General features: G+C 29.1%; 2 protein-coding genes and 1 long non-coding RNA gene across 10 annotated transcripts; 2 read left to right on the forward strand and 1 right to left on the reverse strand.

The window, feature by feature from the left end:
- The first annotated feature begins 1167 nt into the window (after positions 1–1167).
- On the forward strand, positions 1168–4381 carry LOC111884104 (uncharacterized). 8 transcript variants are annotated; one of them, XR_006192412.2, is made up of 7 exons: positions 1168–1732; positions 2084–2280; positions 2369–2433; positions 2545–2790; positions 3015–3085; positions 3155–3290; positions 3470–4381. It is a non-coding gene; the product is annotated as an uncharacterized LOC111884104 (long non-coding RNA). The 8 variants fall into 8 exon arrangements; XR_006192410.2 differs by having other exon boundaries at positions 2545–3085; XR_006192409.2 differs by lacking the exon at positions 3155–3290 and having other exon boundaries at positions 1169–1732; positions 2545–3085; positions 3470–3659; positions 3823–4381.
- A 7217-nt stretch (positions 4382–11598) lies between these two features.
- Positions 11599–15122, forward strand: LOC111884102 (probable alpha,alpha-trehalose-phosphate synthase [UDP-forming] 7). Its single transcript, XM_023880421.3, has 4 exons — positions 11599–11770; positions 12054–14120; positions 14214–14487; positions 14562–15122. Exons 2-4 carry the CDS (start codon positions 12139–12141, stop codon positions 14877–14879), a joined length of 2574 nt encoding a protein of 857 aa, XP_023736189.1. The 5' UTR covers positions 11599–11770; positions 12054–12138; the 3' UTR covers positions 14880–15122.
- Positions 15123–15209: 87 nt separating this feature from the next.
- On the reverse strand, positions 15210–18763 carry LOC111884103 (uncharacterized). The gene is made up of 3 exons (XM_023880422.2): positions 18595–18763; positions 15941–16017; positions 15210–15740 (listed from the first exon to the last, which is right to left on the reverse strand). The coding sequence occupies exons 1-3, from the start codon at positions 18727–18729 to the stop codon at positions 15320–15322; spliced, it is 633 nt and encodes a 210-aa protein (XP_023736190.1). The 5' UTR covers positions 18730–18763; the 3' UTR covers positions 15210–15319.
- Between the last annotated feature and the right edge of the window lie 1822 nt (positions 18764–20585).

Below are 20585 nucleotides of genomic sequence, written 5' to 3' on the forward strand. Positions count from 1 at the left end.
TGGGACTAATATACATATCAGAATGAGCAGTTTTTTGGCTGCATTTTATGAATTGATTCATATTTCAATTTATTTTTTTTTTTTTTTCTGATTTAACACTTCATTTATGTGGACATTGCAGGATCTTGACAAGGTTGAATTCTGAAAAGGTATCAAGTATGTTTTATGTAGATGATTCAATGGATGATATTGGTGAGATTCCAATTCTATTCGAATGGAATCACGAATTTCAATTCTGTTAGAATGGAATCATGAATTCCAATTCTGTTGGAATCACAAAAGTTGATGCTTGAAGAACGGACCACAAAATTGAAATGGGACACATTATTCTTTTAGAATGTATTAGTCGTTATTAAATTTTTGATGTTTTCATTCCGTTTTGAAAGTTTTTTAGTTTTATTCTTTAACAATAAATGTAATTCTTAACAATTGTTACTCGTATTATATAAGAAATAATGTATTTTTTTTACTCTTCAATTGATTGTTCAAGAATTTGTTATTCTACAAGAAGTTTTAAATTCATGATCAAGAAATAGGTTCAAGAATATTTTTTTTTATTTACGGCTCAAGAATATTTTTATTTTTGAATATACTCATAAACATATTCTGTCAGAATGTCCGAATTAAAAACCTTATAATTATTAAAATTCATATTTTTAAAATTAATAGAATCTATGATCCCTTAAAATATGCAAATTTCCTTTATTAAATATGTATTAATTGACTAAAATATCCTTTTAGTTAAATTGGATAGTATTTTTCAATTATTTTTAATTCAATAATATGAGTTAATCACTTTCTTAAAATAAGTAAAATAATTGGCCCATATTTATGCATACAATAACACAATAATTAGTTTTAATAGAATAACCTAAACCTATATATATATATATATATATATATATATATATATATATATATATATATCTTACTATGTTATTATACAAACCTTACTATTTCTAAAAATAGATTAAGACGTCCAAATATTTAAGCTTTAAGTACAACAGTACATTAATATAATAATATTATATTATAAATATTACAAATGATAATGCAATATGTATAAATATATAATGCATAGTCAGTCAATTCTCAAAACCTTATCCCGTATTGACCTGGCTACTCAACTTTCCCAGTATATATCGCCAAATCCTACTTTTTAGCTCAAAATGAACGATTCTTTGGTCAGAGACTTTTTCAAATTTGAGGAATGGAAAAGTCTAAAGAATTCATTTTTCTTTGTGTATATCTCTAGCAATTCAGTTTTCCCCACCACCCCCATCATTCTTATTTTGAATTTGAACCCCAAGTATGTTCCTCTTCATTCTTTATTTCTTTTACCCTCTCTCCTTCTCTCTTACCTAAGTAGTCGTTTGTCATTCACTAAGGTCGGATAGTCACCACCCTTTTTACAAACCTACACTTGCACCACCACTAAGGTCTCTATCCCTCTCTTTCAACCAAAGTTGTCACATATCCATCATTATGACGGAAAACCAACGTCTGCCAACATCTCTCACCACTGACTTCTCTCTTCCTCCACCTCTGTCTCTCTGAGAAACCCCATACCATCGTACGACCGTTCTCACTATGGTCACACATCGTAAAGAGGAAACCTAGGTAGGTCACGATCTCTCCTCTCTATCTCACTCAATCCACACTCTTGGAAGAAGAACTGCAGCACCACCTCTGCTCATCGCTTATTTGTGTATTGACACATCACAAATATCAGGTAAAGAACTTATGTTATACTTAACAAAATGCAACTAAACTGATATGATCAATTGAGGAGTTTGTATGTGTTTCAAAATTGAAGTTTTAGAAGTTGTGTCTGACATTAATTTTGTTTTTATTTTTTGTATCTGGAGTTTTTTGGCTTCAATTTCAAATTTGCATTGATTACTTTGAATGGCAGGTTTCCAGTACTTGGATTTGCTTCAACTTGTTTTATTTATTTATTTTTGTGTTTTGGGGATTATTGTTTGTAAAATAAGAAAAATGATATTGGTTTGAGTTTTCATGAGCTAAAGCCACAAATAATTTCTTCATAAAGTTACTAAAACTTTTGGGGATTTAAATATAGGTGCTACCCACATTGGTGAAACTTTTTGCCTCCAATGAGCAAGCTATTAGAGTGGGTCTCCTTCAACATATCGATCAATTGGGAAATTTTGGCTGCTTGGTTTTAGTGGTTTGGCTTCCCGTCTGAGCAACTCCAAAGAAGACATTATGAAATCAGGGGAAGTTCACACCACATGTCCTGATTTGTAATGCTTTAAGGTGACTTGAATCTTGATTAGTGTATCCATAGAGATAAATTTTGCTCAACATAAGATTCATGATTTTAATAAAATAAAGATTGTGGTAGGTTGAAAATGGACATACGATGATGGTACGTGCAATGGGTCGAGTATTTGGTGACAATGAGCCCAGGTAGATCTTTTTTCTCTTTGATATAAAGTTTTTAGGTTATGTATGTTATATGTGACATAAAAGATGGGAATGCTCTTCACTTAAGCTTATGTGTTTTCCGTATTTACATAGAAATGGAGAATGCATGTCTGCATGTCATGTTCCAAAATAATTATGGTTGTATCCAAGTGCAATTTGGTGGTAATTGTAAGATGGGGCAATCTGATGTAACATCATATGATGGTGGATGGCTGTCTACATATGTTTTTGATAATACAGCTAACACCCATGCCTTGAAAGTTGTATGTTGTAGTGTTTATACCTTTCTTGGTATTTTGGTTCATGATGGTTTTAGTGGATATAATATATTACCTACAGGTATGTTTTAATTTGGTGTGTTCGATGTTTTTGCTGTGTTTTTTCAATTAAGTATTTAAACTGGTGAAATGATAATAACAATATTTTGTACAGATATGGTCAATATTATAACATTTAAAAACAACATATATGTTTAATTTGTATTTAGTATTCAATTTAAGTTATCTTGTTGTTGTAACAATTTACATGGCTAATAACATCTCGCTTGGGAGATACATCTAAAGATCGCGATAGCTGCTGACCAACGGTTTAATGAAATGCCAACTCCTACAGATGATGAAAGTTAAACCTGAAGGTAACAAGTCACGTTGTCATTAGAACAAATATGACAATAGCATTTTTAGCTCATATAGATAATGTACAGGGGTTTTTGCCAGTCAAGTTGGATACCAGTAATGAATCTGGGTTGGTAAATGTCATCTCATAAGGGTGTAACTCCGAAAACTTGTGCTAAATGGCTTTTTCATAAGCCAAGTAAATAATGATTGTTGTTTTAATGGGTAAGATAACGAACTTTATGTGGAAGATTAACAATTTGATTGTTTGGATAGTTTGGGTTTAGTTACTGAGATGTTTTATTTTCAAGGGCATATTTGTCCAAACAATTAAGTGTAGTTATAGAAATAGAGGAAGTGAAGTACTAAAGTTCAAATATTAATTGGTTTGAAATTTTGTGCAGGAGGAAGTGAAGTTCTTACTATCTAAGGTTTCTTGTGGTCTTGAACTTGAAAGTATGGATGAAAGTAGGTCCGAACTCTGCCCGAATGGACCCGAAAACCAGAATTGAAGTTTTAGAGGACCCGAGAACCAGACCAGTATAAACCGCTTCCGATTCAGTTTCGGGTATCAGACCGGGTAAAGTAAAGTGGGTATGTAACCGGAAATTGATAATTGGAACTGGTTTCGGGTTTTAGACCCGGATAGGCATGTATATTTTTTCTAAGGGCCGGATGCAAGAAATAACAATACACTTTTGTTTTTTTTTTTTGTTTATAATAACCTACTTTTGCTATCTTCCCTTGATGGGTGTAGGCTGTAACAGGTATTGATGGAGGAAAACAAGAGAAGATGGTTTGGGTGAAGCTAGAGGTTTCCGGCAATGAACATAGTTGGAAGCGGTGAAGGTGTATGGTGCTGCCAGAAGTGGGTTGAGGTTCATGGTGATAGGTTGCAGCAGGTATGAAGGTTGCTTGGCAAGCGGTTCTGGAAGGTGGCTGGAATGGAGGTGTTCGGCTGGTGAAGACGATGATGCAACATGTATTTTTGGGTATTGATTCGTTTTTTATGAAGATTTGTTTTTGGGTGATGCAACATGTATTTTTCGGTGATGGTGTCGTGGTGGTTTACAGCTTGTGTTTTTGGTACATGGGAGTTTTACTACAAAAAAAAATACTCCTATCTATCCACTCTACTTTATACTACTTTATTTATATTTGTGTGTCGCTCCGTTGCTGCTGAAAATTTGCATGCAATTCTTTTAGTCATTAACTACTCATTGTATTTGATTTTTTTTCTTTCGTTTAGTATTAGACCTCGGAGACAAGGATCGTTTGGAGACAATGATAATGGATGATGTGGTGTAAAGTGCAAAGCTAGTATGTGTTTTGAGAATCGACAACAACAAATTAATCAACCATTCATTAGCATCTTTTGAGTTGTTAGTATGATAATAAATTGGTGGGATTAAAAATATTATATATCTTATTAATGATCTTAACAAAATAAGTTGGGTTTTAAAAATGGTTTAAATTTAAAAGTATATTTATAAGAAATTGGTTTTAGGTAAAACAAAAAAAATATAGAAATTGAAAATGATGGTGGTTTAGGAAAAACGTTTAAATTTGTGATTTTAGATAAAATAAAATTGGTTTAAAATAAAAATCTAAAATTGGTTTAAATAAAAATAAAAATTGGTTTAAAAATACCCCATAAATTAACACAACAGATGCTTCTAAAACATCTGCAATAAAATACATCAACTATTCAACTAGCTTAAAATAACAATAAAATAAGGCCCAACACTTTTAACGTAAATGTCAATTTTTATGATTAAAAACAATCTAAAAAATAAATCTGAGGATAAATATATGTTTTTAAACATCTTTAGTAATTGTAAAATGAGCACTAAACACATCTCTAAACTTAAAATATTGATTGTCCCAGACAATGATCAAAACTTTATACAAATTTATTAAAAATTTTGTGAAAACTCTAGATAAGTACAAATTATCTTTTATATAAAAACTATAAATTGTATGATTAGTTATGTGTTTGCTAATATATTAAAGAATGCATCGTTTGTTGGAAAAAAATTACAGAATTGAAACTAATGCTTAGTATATTATATCTTTCATAAAGCAAACTAATCGCTGAATTAGGGGTGTTCAAAATTGAAGTCCGAATTCTCAGATATCCGAATTTCGAATATCCGAAAAATGTGGATATTGAATATTGATATTCGAATCCCCATCCGAAATTTCGGATACGGATTCGGATATTTGACCGGATATCCGAAAATGTTGCCTCTTCAAAAATCTCTTTTAAAAATATGCTTAGATTTAAAAAAAAAAAAAAAAAAAAAAACATGTTTCAATTACTTTGTTGCTATTTAACAAATACTTTTTAAATGTCATAATTTTTTTTTACAAAAAGCCTTTTCATCATACTAATTAACACAGGAAATGAAATACATTGATATATTGCTTATGATAAGTAATTATGTTAGCAAAAACAGTTAAGAATCATACAAAAAAATATATAATCGATATGTTTAATACATTAAAAGGTAGACACGGTAACATTAATTATTGCATAAGAATATTCACAAATAAACAATTGTTGCTAATACATTAAATTTAAAATAAAAAATTCAAAAAAACATAGAAATGAAAAACAAAATAAAATATAAATAATATTAAATGAAGTATCAAGTTCAAAAACAAAATACAAAATAAAGGATATATTGTTAGATGAAATTGAAGTGGTAGTTATTATCCGAAAAGGTCACTAATTTTCGATCATAGTTATTATTGTATTCATACATCATCCATGTTTATATAACATCAAAGAAATTTATCTAAGAAGACTCATGAAAATGTAAATTTAGCCCATCCTTTGATCATTAACTAAAGAAATAAAAAATAAAAAGTTATACATTTCGGACATCAGATATCCGAACAATACGACAATTTTCAAAATGATTATCCGTAGCCGAAAAAATGCATATCCGAATTTTCGGATAATTTCAGATCAGATATCAGATTTTTCGGATCGGGTTTTTAGATTCAGTTATTTTTTAGCACCCCTATGCTGAATTTCAACTAATCATTGTCTGGTGAAAATAACCTAAAATGTCGAAACAAACCGTTCATCGCCGCAGCTTTGCGCGGGTAACGACTAGTATATATATATATATATATATATATATATATATATATATATATATATATATATATATATATGTTTTAAATTTATTATGCATTATATTATATAAAAACTTTGTATTACATAATCGGTATCACCTTCTTAATCATGTCCATATTCAAGCTGATAAAACAATGTGTTATTTTGAAATCGGACAAAACCTGTTAAAACAATATACCTAAGGAAACAATTAGCATAACAACTTTGGAAAATCAATAAAGACTTGTTTTTCTGTCAAAACTAACTCCATAATATATGAATAAAAGGGATTTAAGTCCAAATTCAAATTTCAACATACAAATTTTATAAAACAACCAAAATTAAATTACATTACTTAATACCAATAAAGTGACTAAACCAGTTAACGTACAACAAACAAAGTAAAGTTAAACTTTTCTATGAATGATTTTTAAGGAATTTTGATAGATTTTCAAATGTAATGTTTTTTGTAAGCACCAAAATACCAACACATAGATTTACATATTTATAAAGACTAAAGTAACAAAAATACTAATAAAGTGAAATTAGCTTTTTACCCTTGCATTAACTCGCACATACAAAATTCCACCGGTCATATGGGATATGTTATATTGAACATCAAAATGATTAAAAAAAACTGAAAAACACCAATTTGATCATCTGATGGAAGATGAATCACACAAATTCACACATTTTGTAACAATACCAATAAGAGAGTGCACAAATACAGAAGAGTTTAGTCCTACAAATGCAGCCTAAAGGCTAAAGTGACCAAATACTAATAAGAGAGTGACCAATCCAATTAATTTACAACAAAAAGAGACAAGTTAAACTTTTTTGTCAATAGGTATCAATGTAGCCAAAAGATAACCAAATAACCAAATCAAATGAAATAATAGTCAGATTAGATTGTTGAACATAAACGCGGAAGCATAAACTTTGGATCTTTAATCTCCAATCTGATTAAAAGAAAACTTATATATTAGAAACTGATTTATACCTGATTTAATTATGATCTTCGGATCCGAAGAACTAGGGTTGGGTTTTCAGTTGATCTCAAGAGCTCTCTGTAAATTCCCTCAGCAAACCCTAAACGAATTTATATGTATATGTCGTGTATCTTGGTCTGCTCCTAATCTCATGTATATATAGATGAAGATATACCCTAATGTGAGAGATGAAAGGGATCTTGAGGATCTTGAGTCAAACCAGGAACTCAACCCACATGGTAAGTAAATATTCTATAAATCGGTCAAACAACAATTTATATTCTTACTATAATAACTGGATTTAATGATAACATTATATATATATATATATATATATATATATATGTATATATATATATATATATATATATATATATATATATATATATGATGTGGTCTCATAACTATCTACTATCAGGTACTACCGGTTCCAAATGGAAGGGTCCGACATGATTGCATCACCTCCACCAGAGATTTTGCACTTTTGATTTTACCATTACTTTGATGTTGTTTAGAAACACTTTTGGTACTTGAATACCTTTTGGAAGTAATGAATGAATGTCTTGGTTGAATTCAAAAGAAAATTTTTACGTAGTATTTTTCGGATGTTACAACATCAATCAGTTCATCGTCGGATGAAGATGAAGCATATGAATTTTCTTACACTAATATTTTCCAAACATTTGGATTTACTTTCTTGAAATAGTTTAATGAAACTAGAGAGAGAAAATAAATGCAATTGAAGAATGTGTGATTGTTTTAGAAGATGAATGTTGATATTTATATCGGTAAAAAAGTGAATATATATATATATATATATATATATATATATATATATATAGAGAGAGAGAGAGAGAGAGAAAGCTAGGTTCAAATGTTTTTAGCAACTATTGTGTGCATGTATGCACCAATAAGAAATTAACAAATAATTAAATAATTAATTAAATCAAAAAGTGTATTTCTGGTTTTTTGCATTTTTAATTAATGGGATCATTTAATAAAATCCCTGCAATTAAGGAAACAAAATAAATAGGTTTGACCTCTATCTTTTATCTCACGTTAGTTCTTCTTCTTCACTTACAAAAGAAAAGGAAATCAAGGAAGTTGGCCATAACTTCACTCATCCCAACAACCCGTCTCGTCACCTGTCCTCCATCCATCTTTCACTTTCGTTTTTGTTATCGTGCAATTGCGAACATAACTGATCGTGAAATAAAGACCAGCACTTCCTTGAACACTTTTCTAGATGGCTTTCTTAATGTCAAATCTTCGATTTTAGAGATTTTATTCTTAGTTGGTCGCAATCAAGTTCACAATCTAAAGTTTAGATTCATCAGGTTCATTATTTTCTCTTTCTTTGACTTCATATATTTCTATTTTATCCTTCTTTTACTTCATATGTTTCTGTAATCCAGGTAAATCTTGTTTTTTTCTGATATGTTTGATATGATTCTGTCATGGACTCCATGTATTCGATAAATTGTCTCAATGAAAAAAATAGTTAATAATATTTAATTTTGTAATTTCTCTCCAACAAGAAATCTGATGCCTTTTGCTCCAACCAGAACTTCGAAAAATTAACAGTGTAATTTTTATGTACAGAGCAATGGTTTTGATTTGGTAATTACCACAAAATTTTGATTATGAGCATATCTGACAGCAATTCTATCGGAATGGAAGATCAAGATTTAATTCTGTCATAATGGAATCTCGATTTTATGGCATGGAATCTCAAATTACTTGTTAGTATTTGAAGGTATACACTCTTTTTTTGTAAATTTAGTCACATTCATGTATTTAATAATTACATATGTTGTATGTTTCATCAAATGGAGTATAAAGATATGAGCATTTGATTTTGCCCGCCAAATGTTTGTTAAAATGTTTGAATAAGATATTCCATCTAATTTTTTTGTAATCTTTGAACTATCATATCTCTCTCATACTAGCTTGGAATGATCTGAAATTTTTTTTTCTGCATATTCTCCTTTGTGTTAGCTACAAGTTAGGTTCCAATGTCATTTTAATTGGATTAATATTGGCTGAGTTGTAGTCCTTCAAACATGGGATGTTACAATTGTATTTTATGTATTCTATCAGAATGTATTCTACTAGAATAAAATCGATGTATTCTGCCAGAATGTATTATATGTATTCTGTCATATTCTATGTATTATACCAGAATATATTAATTGACAGTTAATTGCAAGTAACATGTTTTTAACAATTATTAGTTTTTGTTGTATTTTTGATAGGAATGGCTGGAAGAATGCATTGAAGACCTAATAGGAATAACTTGAAGAATGAATAAAGTTTGATCATACTCACAATTTAAAAATGTTGTTATTTTTTTAAGAATTTTAATCATTTTTGTTGATATTCTTTTAGAATATGTATAATTATATTAAAATATATAAGGATTTTAGTCTGTAAGAATATGTATGAATTTGTATTTAAGTTCGGATGTATAAGAATATATTAGAATGTTTGTTATTTTTCAAAATCTGATTCAAGAATTTTGTTTTTCTTCAATAATATTCTTTTAGAATAAAATTCTGAAAGAACATCATTCTAACAAAAAAAATTCTGACAGAATAAAATCGGTGATGTTTACAATTTATGTTAGAATTAAAATTGAATTAATTAAAAAATTCAGAATTTTTTAAATCATGAGAATTAATCATCCTTAAAAATCCGAAAATTTCCGTTTATAAATGTAGTTAATTGTCCAAAATACCCTTTTGCTAAAAATTATGTGACTATATGGTACATGTTACCCCATTGTAATATCATACACTCTCAAATCATGTCCATTGATTAATTTCATTCGGTGGTCCAGATCTGTGCATTCTGACACACAATACTTAGTAAAAACAAAATAACCTAAGCCTATATATATATATATATATATATATATATATATATATATATATATATATATATATATATCCCTATACTAATAAAAGAGTAGTCATTTTGCCATGTGTCACTATGTTAGACCTCTTAATTAATATAATGCCACTTGTCATTCTATTAGTTCTCAATTTTAAATTTATTAGACCTCCTAATTAATGTGATTTATTTATCAATCTATTTATTTTCCATTTTAAATTTTAAATTTTTATATCATTGTTTTCATTAATTCACAAATAAAAAATGTCTAATATATATTAAAAATTAATTATATATATTTATTTGAATCAACGATTATAATTTCACAAAACTAATAAAAATATATCGTACTTAATAATTTATTTAAAATAATTAATAATTAATTTTGAGGTTTTACTATAAAATTTCAATTAATTTTATAACCGTGGTTTCCACGGGTTATAAACTAATATATATATATATATATATATATATATATATATATATATATATATATATATATATATATATATATATATATATATATATATATATATATATATATATTAAAGGTCAAAAGGAGTAAAGAATAACATAAAGTGCAGGAAAAATGAGAGGGAAATATGCGGGTTGTCCAACCCGCTTAAATTCAATTTAGGCGGTACCCTTAGTTGTTTAGAATCATCATCTCGATGGTCCTGTCATCCGTCTACCACAACGTTCCATCGTCTACCACAACGTTCCAATGGCTCCGTCCACCTTAAGAGCTCTCAAGTTGAGACACTCTCCCAACATTTCTGTTCATTTCACCTTTCCAGCTAAATTGGTATGGAAGAACTATTGTCCCGCGGGAAATCCTTCTCTTTACAAGTTCTTAAACGAGGTTTTTGAACCAAACCTCGATAGGCGAGTATGTAAGCACTGCAATGTGATGTGAGATCTCTAGCAAGTCTTTTCTTTTGAGAGGACAACTCAATCAACTTGGTCCATCCCCTCTTATGGGAATATTGAAAGCAAGAGTGAAGGATATGTTTCGTTTACATTCTAACTATTTTAGAATTTGTTAGAAGGGGGTGGTCACCCAAAATGTGACTAAAACCGGCATACGCCTAAATTGGCAAGTTTCTCAAAATTTAAGGGGTAAATCCAAAAAAGTTACATGTTTAAAAACACAACAATAACAAGTAGTTCATAATCAAATTATTATTAAAATTTGATGATTCCTCATATTAATTCCACTAATAAAAAAATCCAAGTTAGGTGTGTTATAACAAAATTTTTTTATTAAATTAAAATATATATTACTGTTTTTTTTTTGTTATTCATTATATGATTGTTTCATTCATGACGATTCAATGTCATATAAAAGATAATTACAGTAATACAAAGTTTTTCTTGTAAAATTGATAGGTTCATCATTTGTTGTACACAATAATCATAATCATGATAATGTTATTTTCTGACAACTTTAAATTAATATATTTTCATAACGATAGGAGCGAAGGACCTTATCCATGTCTTTATTTAAATGTACTTAATGTACATCATATACAAGGTACTATTGTGATTACTATTTTTGAAATTACACCATAAATGAACAAATCCTAAAAATTCTTTCACCTTCAAACTTCTCTCAAACACATACCCTGATCGTCGATCTCAAATTTGTTCATGACCATCATAATATAAAGTGTCGGAAACTTCTCAAATTACTACAGGTAAGTTTCATAACCCAATTTAATTTGATTGATTTCAAATGATTTTGCATCGAGACAGTGTTAATTGTCATTTTGGAGTTTGTATGATCTAAGATCTTGTTGATTTAGATCGTTTTCTGTTGTCGAGATGGTGGGCATTTATTTGAATTTGATCTAATCGGTTACATCTTTGTTTCATCAAAAACTTGTTGCATTGTATAATGTCGATTGCATGTAACTGTTTTCCTAACAATGTTAATTCATTTGTTTATATGTAAAGCGAGACTTGCTTTTTTCCTTGCAGATAATAACTGGAATTTACCCTTTTGGGAGGTTTCCAAGAAGTTTTTCTTTTAGGTTAGAATCATTAGGGCTAGAAAAAGATAAAGATGCAGTCGAGGTCATATACTAATCTTCTAGAATTAGCTTCTGGGAATTTCCCTGTAATGGGGCGAGAGAGAGACAAGCGAAAGCTGCCAAGGATTATGACTGTTCCTGGAAGTATCAACGAATTTGACGATGAGCCAACAAGCAGTGTTGCATCTGATAATGCTTCTTCACTTTCGATGGATAGAATCATTATAGTTGCAAATCAATTGCCTCTGAAAGCCAAAAGAAGACCTGATAATAAAAGTTGGAGTTTTACTTGGGATGACGACTCTCTCCTTCTGCGTCTCAAAGATGGTTTTCCTGACGATATGGATGTTCTATATGTTGGCTCCTTAAATGTCGATGTAGATGGAATTGAACAAGATGATGTTGCACAACTCTTGTTGGAAAGATTTAGTTGTGTCCCAACTTTTCTTCCTCCTAGCCTCATTGAAAATTTCTATACTGGTTTTTGCAAGAAACAGTTGTGGCCTCTCTTTCACTACATGTTACCAATTTCAGCTGATCATGGAGGTAGATTTGATCGATCTATGTGGGAAGCCTACGTCTCTGCGAACAAATTGTTTTCCCAGAAAGTAATCGAAATCTTAAATCCCGAAGATGATTTTGTTTGGATCCATGATTATCATCTAATGGTGTTACCTACTTTCTTGAGAAGACGATTTAATCGTTTAAGAATGGGGTTCTTCCTCCATAGCCCATTCCCTTCTTCCGAAATTTACAGAACACTTCCTGTTAGAGAAGAAATCCTAAAAGCTTTACTCAATTCCGACTTAATCGGATTCCACACCTTTGATTACGCCCGTCATTTCCTTTCCTGTTGTAGTCGGATGTTTGGATTGGAATACCAATCAAAAAGAGGGTATATAGGATTAGATTACTACGGAAGAACAGTTGGAATCAAGATAATGCCAGTTGGAATCCACATGGGACAGATAGAGTCTGTGATGAAACTTGCTGACAAAGAATCAAGAACCAAACAACTCAAGAAACAATTTGAAGGAAAAACCATGTTGCTTGGAGTTGATGACATGGACATCTTTAAAGGCATCAATCTAAAGCTTTTAGCAATGGAACAAATGTTAAAACTACATCCATCTTGGCAAGGAACAGCTGTTCTTATCCAAATTGCAAATCCAACTAGAAGTAAAGGTGGCATAGATTTGGATGAAATACAAGCCGAAATACAAGAAAGTTGTAAACGTATAAATGAAGAATTCGGTAAACCCGGGTATCAACCAATTATTTACATGGACAAACCATTATCAGTTGGTGAAAGGGTTGCTTACTACAGCATAGCTGAATGTGTAGTGGTAACAGCTGTAAGAGATGGAATGAATTTAACTCCATATGAATACATCGTATGCCGAGAAGGAATTCCCAATTCCGATTCCGATTCCGGTCCCAAGAAAAGCATGTTAGTGGTATCGGAGTTTGTGGGGTGTTCTCCTTCTTTGAGTGGTGCAATTCGTATCAATCCATGGAATGTTGAAGCAACTGCTGAAGCAATGAGTGAAGCTATATCAATGGGAGAACCTGAGAAACAAATGAGACATGAGAAGCATTATCGTTATGTGAGTACACATGATGTGGCTTATTGGTCTAGAAGCTTCTTGCAAGATATGGAAAGAAGTTGTGCAGATCATTTTAGGAAAAGATGTTGGGGAATCGGTTTAGGGTTTGGGTTTAGAGTTGTGAGTCTTGATCCGAATTTTAGGAAGCTTTCAATAGATGATATTGTATCGGATTACTTAAAGGCTAAACGAAGAGCAATTTTGTTGGATTATGATGGAACTGTAATGCCTCAAAATTCCATCATTAAGACACCAAGTAGAGAAGTTATTTCACTTCTGAATAGGCTTTCGGGTGATCTGAATAATAAAGTTTTTATTGTTAGTGGAAGAGGTAGGGAGAGTTTAAGTAGTGCTTTTTCTCCATGTAGGAAGCTTGGAATTGCAGCTGAACATGGCTATTTCATAAGGTTAGTTTTATCAATTTATCTTCATTTCCTATGTTTTTTTATCAATATCTTTAGTCTGTGAAAAGGACTTAAATACCCCTGGGGTTTTTTTAGGTGGTGTCAAGATGTGGAGTGGGAGACATGTGGTCAGAGTAGTGATTTTGGATGGATGGATATGGCTAAACCTGTGATGAAACTATATACAGAATCAACTGATGGATCTTCTATAGAAACTAAAGAAAGTGCTTTAGTTTGGCAATATAGAGATGCAGATCCAGGGTTTGGATTTGCTCAAGCAAAAGAGATGCTTGATCATCTTGAAAGTGTTTTGGCAAATGAACCTGTTGCTGTTAAAAGTGGTCAATATATTGTTGAAGTTAAACCTCAGGCATCTCCTTTGTCCTAAGTCACTTTCTCCTGTTATCATTTTGAAAGTGTATTGAATATTGATTTTTTTTGTAGGAAGCAAGTAAAGGTCTTGTTGCAGAGAAGATCTTCACATCAATGGCTGAAAATGGGAAACAAGCTGATTTTGTGCTTTGTGTGGGTGATGATCGATCTGATGAAGATATGTTTGAAATAATTGGGAATGCAATTTCAAGAAATATAATTTCTGTTAATACTGTGGTTTTTGCATGCACAGTTGGACAAAAACCAAGTAAAGCAAAATATTATCTTGATGACACAAATGAAGTTATTTTAATGCTTCAAAGTCTGGCTGAAGCTATTGACTCTCCCACTTTATCTGAAGATGAAAATTATGGATCCCATTATCCTTAAAAGAATTTTTTTTTAAAGTAGTACTAGTTATTATTATTCTTTTTTTTTTTCGATTGAATAATTGCTTATTCTGTTTCTATGCACATTCTTTTACATAGATGAGGTTGTAGGTTTAGTGTATTCTATTCAAGAAGTGGTAGTTAGTGTACTTTTCTTTCATTAATTTGTTTATTGTAGCATTATGCTTTCGTTTCCTCCTATTATTTGAATAATTTATAGCAATGTCATCAAAATATAAAGGAATTTTCACTGCTATGATTGGATAGATATTTCGATAGTATTATAATGTCATAATAAGAAAAAGAAAATTAAAGTACAATGTTACTTGGGTTTAAATAAAGAAAAGTTTAAGTATAATTCTATAATTATATAGATTTTTCAAAGTACAATGCTATAATTAGAATTCTACTAAGGGTTATTCAAATCACTCTCTAGTCCTTTTACAAAAAAGAAAACCTACAAACCGGGCATCTACCATGGGTTCTCACCCAAGGCAAGATACACTGCTCATGGAACGTATGATTACATGGTGTTACCATCACCACTTGTTTTGCTTCGAAGTCTTCTAAGCATACGACACATCTTTTATTATCATAATCATCATCTTCTTTGTATACTTCTTTTGTGGTCTTTCCACCATCCTTTTGTGAGTAAAACCTACTCAACCTTTGTATAATCTTCTTTGGAATAGGATTGTAAATCTCTTTCCTAAGCTTCTTTATAGCCGTTGTTTGATTGTTTGAATTATGTGTTTGTGGTTGTGTTTGTGTTTGTGATCGATCCATTTCTCTTGACCTCAAATTCCTATGGTTTGCCAAATTGTTTTGCAACACCTCAAGATGCATTCGAGGTTGTGGAAAACTGTAAAATTTTCATTTAACAATTTGTATGGTAAATACGATTTAAAAATTAAAAACTATATTACTATGTTGATCATATAACTTTTTAGGTAAAACAATCTAAATATAAATATCAGTTCAATATATTTCCATATCAAGTAGTAAGAAGAAGGAAAATGTCATTAAAAGATGAATATAGGAGACTATAAGAATGGGTATGACCTCATTATGGAGAAAGGTAAAGTGAAGATTCTATCCTCGGGCGGCCAAAACCATGGATCAATACCAACTCTCTCATTCTGCAAAATAAAATATTTATGTATAATTCGGGTGATATAAAAGTGACATGCTAAAATAATTTATCTACAAATGTTTATCTACTTGGATTTATTTGGATTTATAAAATATAATGAGTAAGTACTATAATAAATAGTGTACCGTAATAAATAAGTTAATGAAATTAGGTATTACATCCAACAATCAAGTTTGATTGGAATACAAAAATGGGACAAATTTTAGTATGAGTTTTTATTTTGTATATAAAAAGAAAATTTAATTAAAAATCCTTATGTTTAAACTTCATAACCGCTTTAATCTTTATTTTTTTAGTCAATTAAGTTCTAAAAGCGAAAAATATATTCATTTTAACAATTTTATTTGGTCAATAGGTCATCTAACTTTCAAAAATTATTTTTTTGCCTAAAATTTAATTTTTATTACAACCTTGGTCCAAAATTTACACTTTTGGTCAAAATTTTAAATTTTATTACAAATTTGATCCAAAATTTACACTTTTGGCCCAAATTTTAAATTTTATTACAAATTTGGTCAAAATTTTACACTTTTGGTTTAGATTTCAAAATTTTGTTACAAATTCATCCTAAAAATTTATATAAAAATGTTTTTTTTATAAAAAAATGCATACAAATACATGTTTTATATGAATATATACAAACACATTTTTATAAAAAAAAATGTAACAAACACCTATTTTATAGTAAACAAATTTGTATATATTTATGTTTTATATGCGCAAATAGATGTTATATACATTTCTTTTATGAAAACGTGTTTCGATACATTTTTTTATAAAAGCGTGTTAGTATACATTTTTTTATAAAATCGTGTTTGTATACAATGTATTTATTATAAAATAGGTGTGCATAAAAAATGTATACAAATACACTTTTATAAAAACAAAATATATACAAACACCTATTTCTATGCACATAAATAAATACAACTATTTTTACTATGAAATAGGTGTCTGTATAAATAATTTTAACAAATACGTGTTTGTATAATTTATTATAAAGTATGTGTTTGTATATATTTTTTTTTATCAAAACATGTTTGTATACAATTGCATTTATTATAAAATAGGTATTTGTATAAATATGATTTTATAAAGCAAAAAAAACATATTCGAAATAAAATTTTGAAAAAGAAAAGATGTAAAGTATCTAAATTTAGGATGAATTTGTAACAAAATTTTGAAATCTAGGTAAATAGTAAAAAATTTGGACCAAATTTGTAATAAAATTTAAAATTTAAGTCAAAAGTATAATTTTTGAAAGTTGAATGACCTAGAAAAAATGGTCAAAATGAATATATTTTTCAGTTTTTTGACTTAATTGACTAAAAAAAATATAATGACAAAATCGGTTATGAGACATAAACATAAAAAGTTCTTAGTTGATTTTTCAATATGTTTAGTATTAAGTTTATTTTAGATATTATTTTAAATATAAACAATAAATTGTTTATTTAAAAATATAGAACTACTTACACGTAATAAAGACTTATCAAAACTCAAATAAAAATACAATAAAATATATGTTATTAGTTTTTTTTAGAAAATAATATGTTAATTAATTTTAGAGATGAAATTATATTTGTGTCAATAAATACTGCATAGATAAGAAAATATGTTATATTGCAATTTTTCATTCTATCTCATGGAATATAAAAATACACCATTGGCTAAAGAATGAATTTAAGAAAACTAAAAAAATCACAATTTCTTTATTGGTTACGATTATAAATAAAAGCAATTTTTTTATTTAGGGAAAAACTTAGAAAAAAAACCAACATATTTTCATCAAATACTTACAAAATTAAAACCATTATATTATTTTGTGTACGTTAAAACCTTTATATTTTTTAAAATGTCTAATTTAAGGCTTCAAATTCAATAATACCTAGATAGCCAAAAATGCTAGATAGACGATTCTCAAAGGGTTGATGATAACAATCCATTAGATTAATAGATTTCAAAAACTATAAGGGTTTTGATGTACTAAAAAAATATAATAATAGCTTTTTTAAATGCTTAGATGAAAATAGATAGAGTTTTTCTAAGATCAGAAAGACTTAAATAGGATTTTCATAAAAAAATAAAGGTTTTAGTGGACTAAAAAATAATATATTGGTTTTATTTCAAAATTAAATTAAAAATGAAAATATATTATATTTTTATGAGGTTTTCCCTTTCATTTAATTGGGTCAAGCATACTAGCATAGAAATAACAAACCAAGGTTAATTTGGTCTAATTTGTGAAATTCTTCTTAGATGACTTGTAATCTGTAACTTGTACTTTTTTGTCTAGCTTCTTATTAGATAATGTTTTTTTTTAATATATCGTGGTTTTAAAAAACAAAATACAAACAATCTCTTTCAATTCTCTTTTCAACTCACATACCAAACATTAATTCGTGACAAAAATGATTGGGATTTGCTAATAATAACATAGAGGTGTCAAAATTTGAATCGTGTTCTCCCAAATAAAATATTTCCACAAGAAAGAAAGAAAAAAAATGAGATACCAATTTCACTAAAATATTTCTCTAAGGATATGCTAGAGAAGAATAGTAACCCGGATATGAGGAAAAAGGAGCGATTGTGGAGATACAATGTCTAAAAATGAGTCCCTATCGTCGTTGTACCATGCATTTGCATCGTTGGCAAGTTGCAAAGGTTGCTGAGTATTGATATTGTTGTGGTTGCTCATTATGTTATAGGCATGTAGATCTCTTATTTTCCTATTAAAGGTTTATATAAGATGTGTTTGAAGGAGTGTTACCTCTTCCAAGTATATATGCCTTCATTCTTTTGTTGTTGATTTGAACTTTTATTCTATGCCCTTCCCACTTAATTGAGAGATTCTTGCTTAATTATAATGTTGTTTTTGTTCTATAGAATCTATGGGGTTCTCTTAATATCATAAATATTTTTCTTTTAAGGATGATCATTTTGTGTTTAAAAAATGGTTAAATTCACATTTTGAAACAATATTTCATTTTTGTTTTAACCGGTTCAACAAAGTGGTTTTTGTGCAAAATATGTGATGCTTTTTTTGAGGGCTCAGAAGGGCCACATCGGTAATGGGTTACGATGTGGTTATATATAAATTTGTTCAGTTACAAAGTGGTGAAAAAACTGAATAATGGAACGCAAATTGTTAAATGATAAAGCATTGTTACACAAATTGATAAAAAAAAAATAAAGCATTATTATATAAACAAGTGGTTTAATTAATCTATATCTATATCTATATCCTATAATATGATATGAGACAATAGTTTATTATTACAGTATGGCATTAGTTGCTCCTAAATTTAAACGTCTTTGAATATTCTTGTAAATAAAACTTAAATTAGAAAAATATGAAATGTCTATTTAACCCCGTCATAAATTTATTACAAGATTAAAACGGATACATATTTAAAATTGATTAAAATAGACTCTCCAATATAGTTTTTTTCATATGAATAATTGATACATTAATAATGATTACAAATGATTACAAACATCATCGCTAATACAATGACTAGATGTGAGACCTCTACAATACACATGTTTTTTTAAAAAAATACTATAAAGTGGTAAGTATTACATATTTTTTAGTAATAATTTTAATATGTTTTTTTTTTAGTTTCAAACAGCAAAAAACACAATAAAAACAAACAAAACAGTAATAATAATGGAAATAACTAAAAGTAAGATGTTATTTTACATGAATGGATGACATATAAAACTAACATAAAGGGTAAAACAGTAAAAAATGTATAACAAACATCACAGGCATTCAGTTAAACACATTCAAACAGATTTCATAAACACATTTAAAACAAGTAAAATAAAGACAATAGACAAATTAGATTGCTAACCTTGTGTTTGTCATTTGGGATGCCTTAAAAAAATTAGAATTCCAGTAACATAACATCCAATAACCACTAAAATTGGGACAACAAATACGTAAGGGTAAAATAGTCAAAAATGTAATTAGGAGTTTACTTTGTGTTGTGTAACTTGTCTTCTTTACTTGTAAGTGGATGGTTATTACATGTAATATATATATATATATATATATATATATATATATATATATATATATATATATATATATATATATATATATAGTCATTATACAAAAATCTTTTCCAAAAGTTATAACAGAATTGTATATCTGATTGGTATACTAAGTTATCTACTATACTAATCAACAAATAGTTCAATGTATATCAAAAAGTATAGAAAACGGAATAATTACTAGAAATATGACCTTTAGCCACGGAATCAGTGACGGATTTTGTCTGTAGCTAATCAATGACGGCTTAGCGAGGGATCAATGTCACACCCCAAAACCGGAACGGCGGAAACGTTCTGGGGTGGATGACGTCATGTCAAGTATCACAACATATGCGGTATAGTAATCAAAGTACAACAATCATTGCATTAATAGTAATAGTTTTACATCGGTTTACATTACATAGAACATCAAAGTAATACAAGTAATAATAAAGGTGCAACTTGGTACTAAACGGTCTTCATCAAAAGCTCCGGGGATGTACCTGTCTATTGCTG

This window comes from Lactuca sativa, chromosome 5 (genome assembly GCF_002870075.4).
Source record: "Lactuca sativa cultivar Salinas chromosome 5, Lsat_Salinas_v11, whole genome shotgun sequence".
Taxonomy (NCBI): Eukaryota; Viridiplantae; Streptophyta; class Magnoliopsida; order Asterales; family Asteraceae; genus Lactuca; species Lactuca sativa.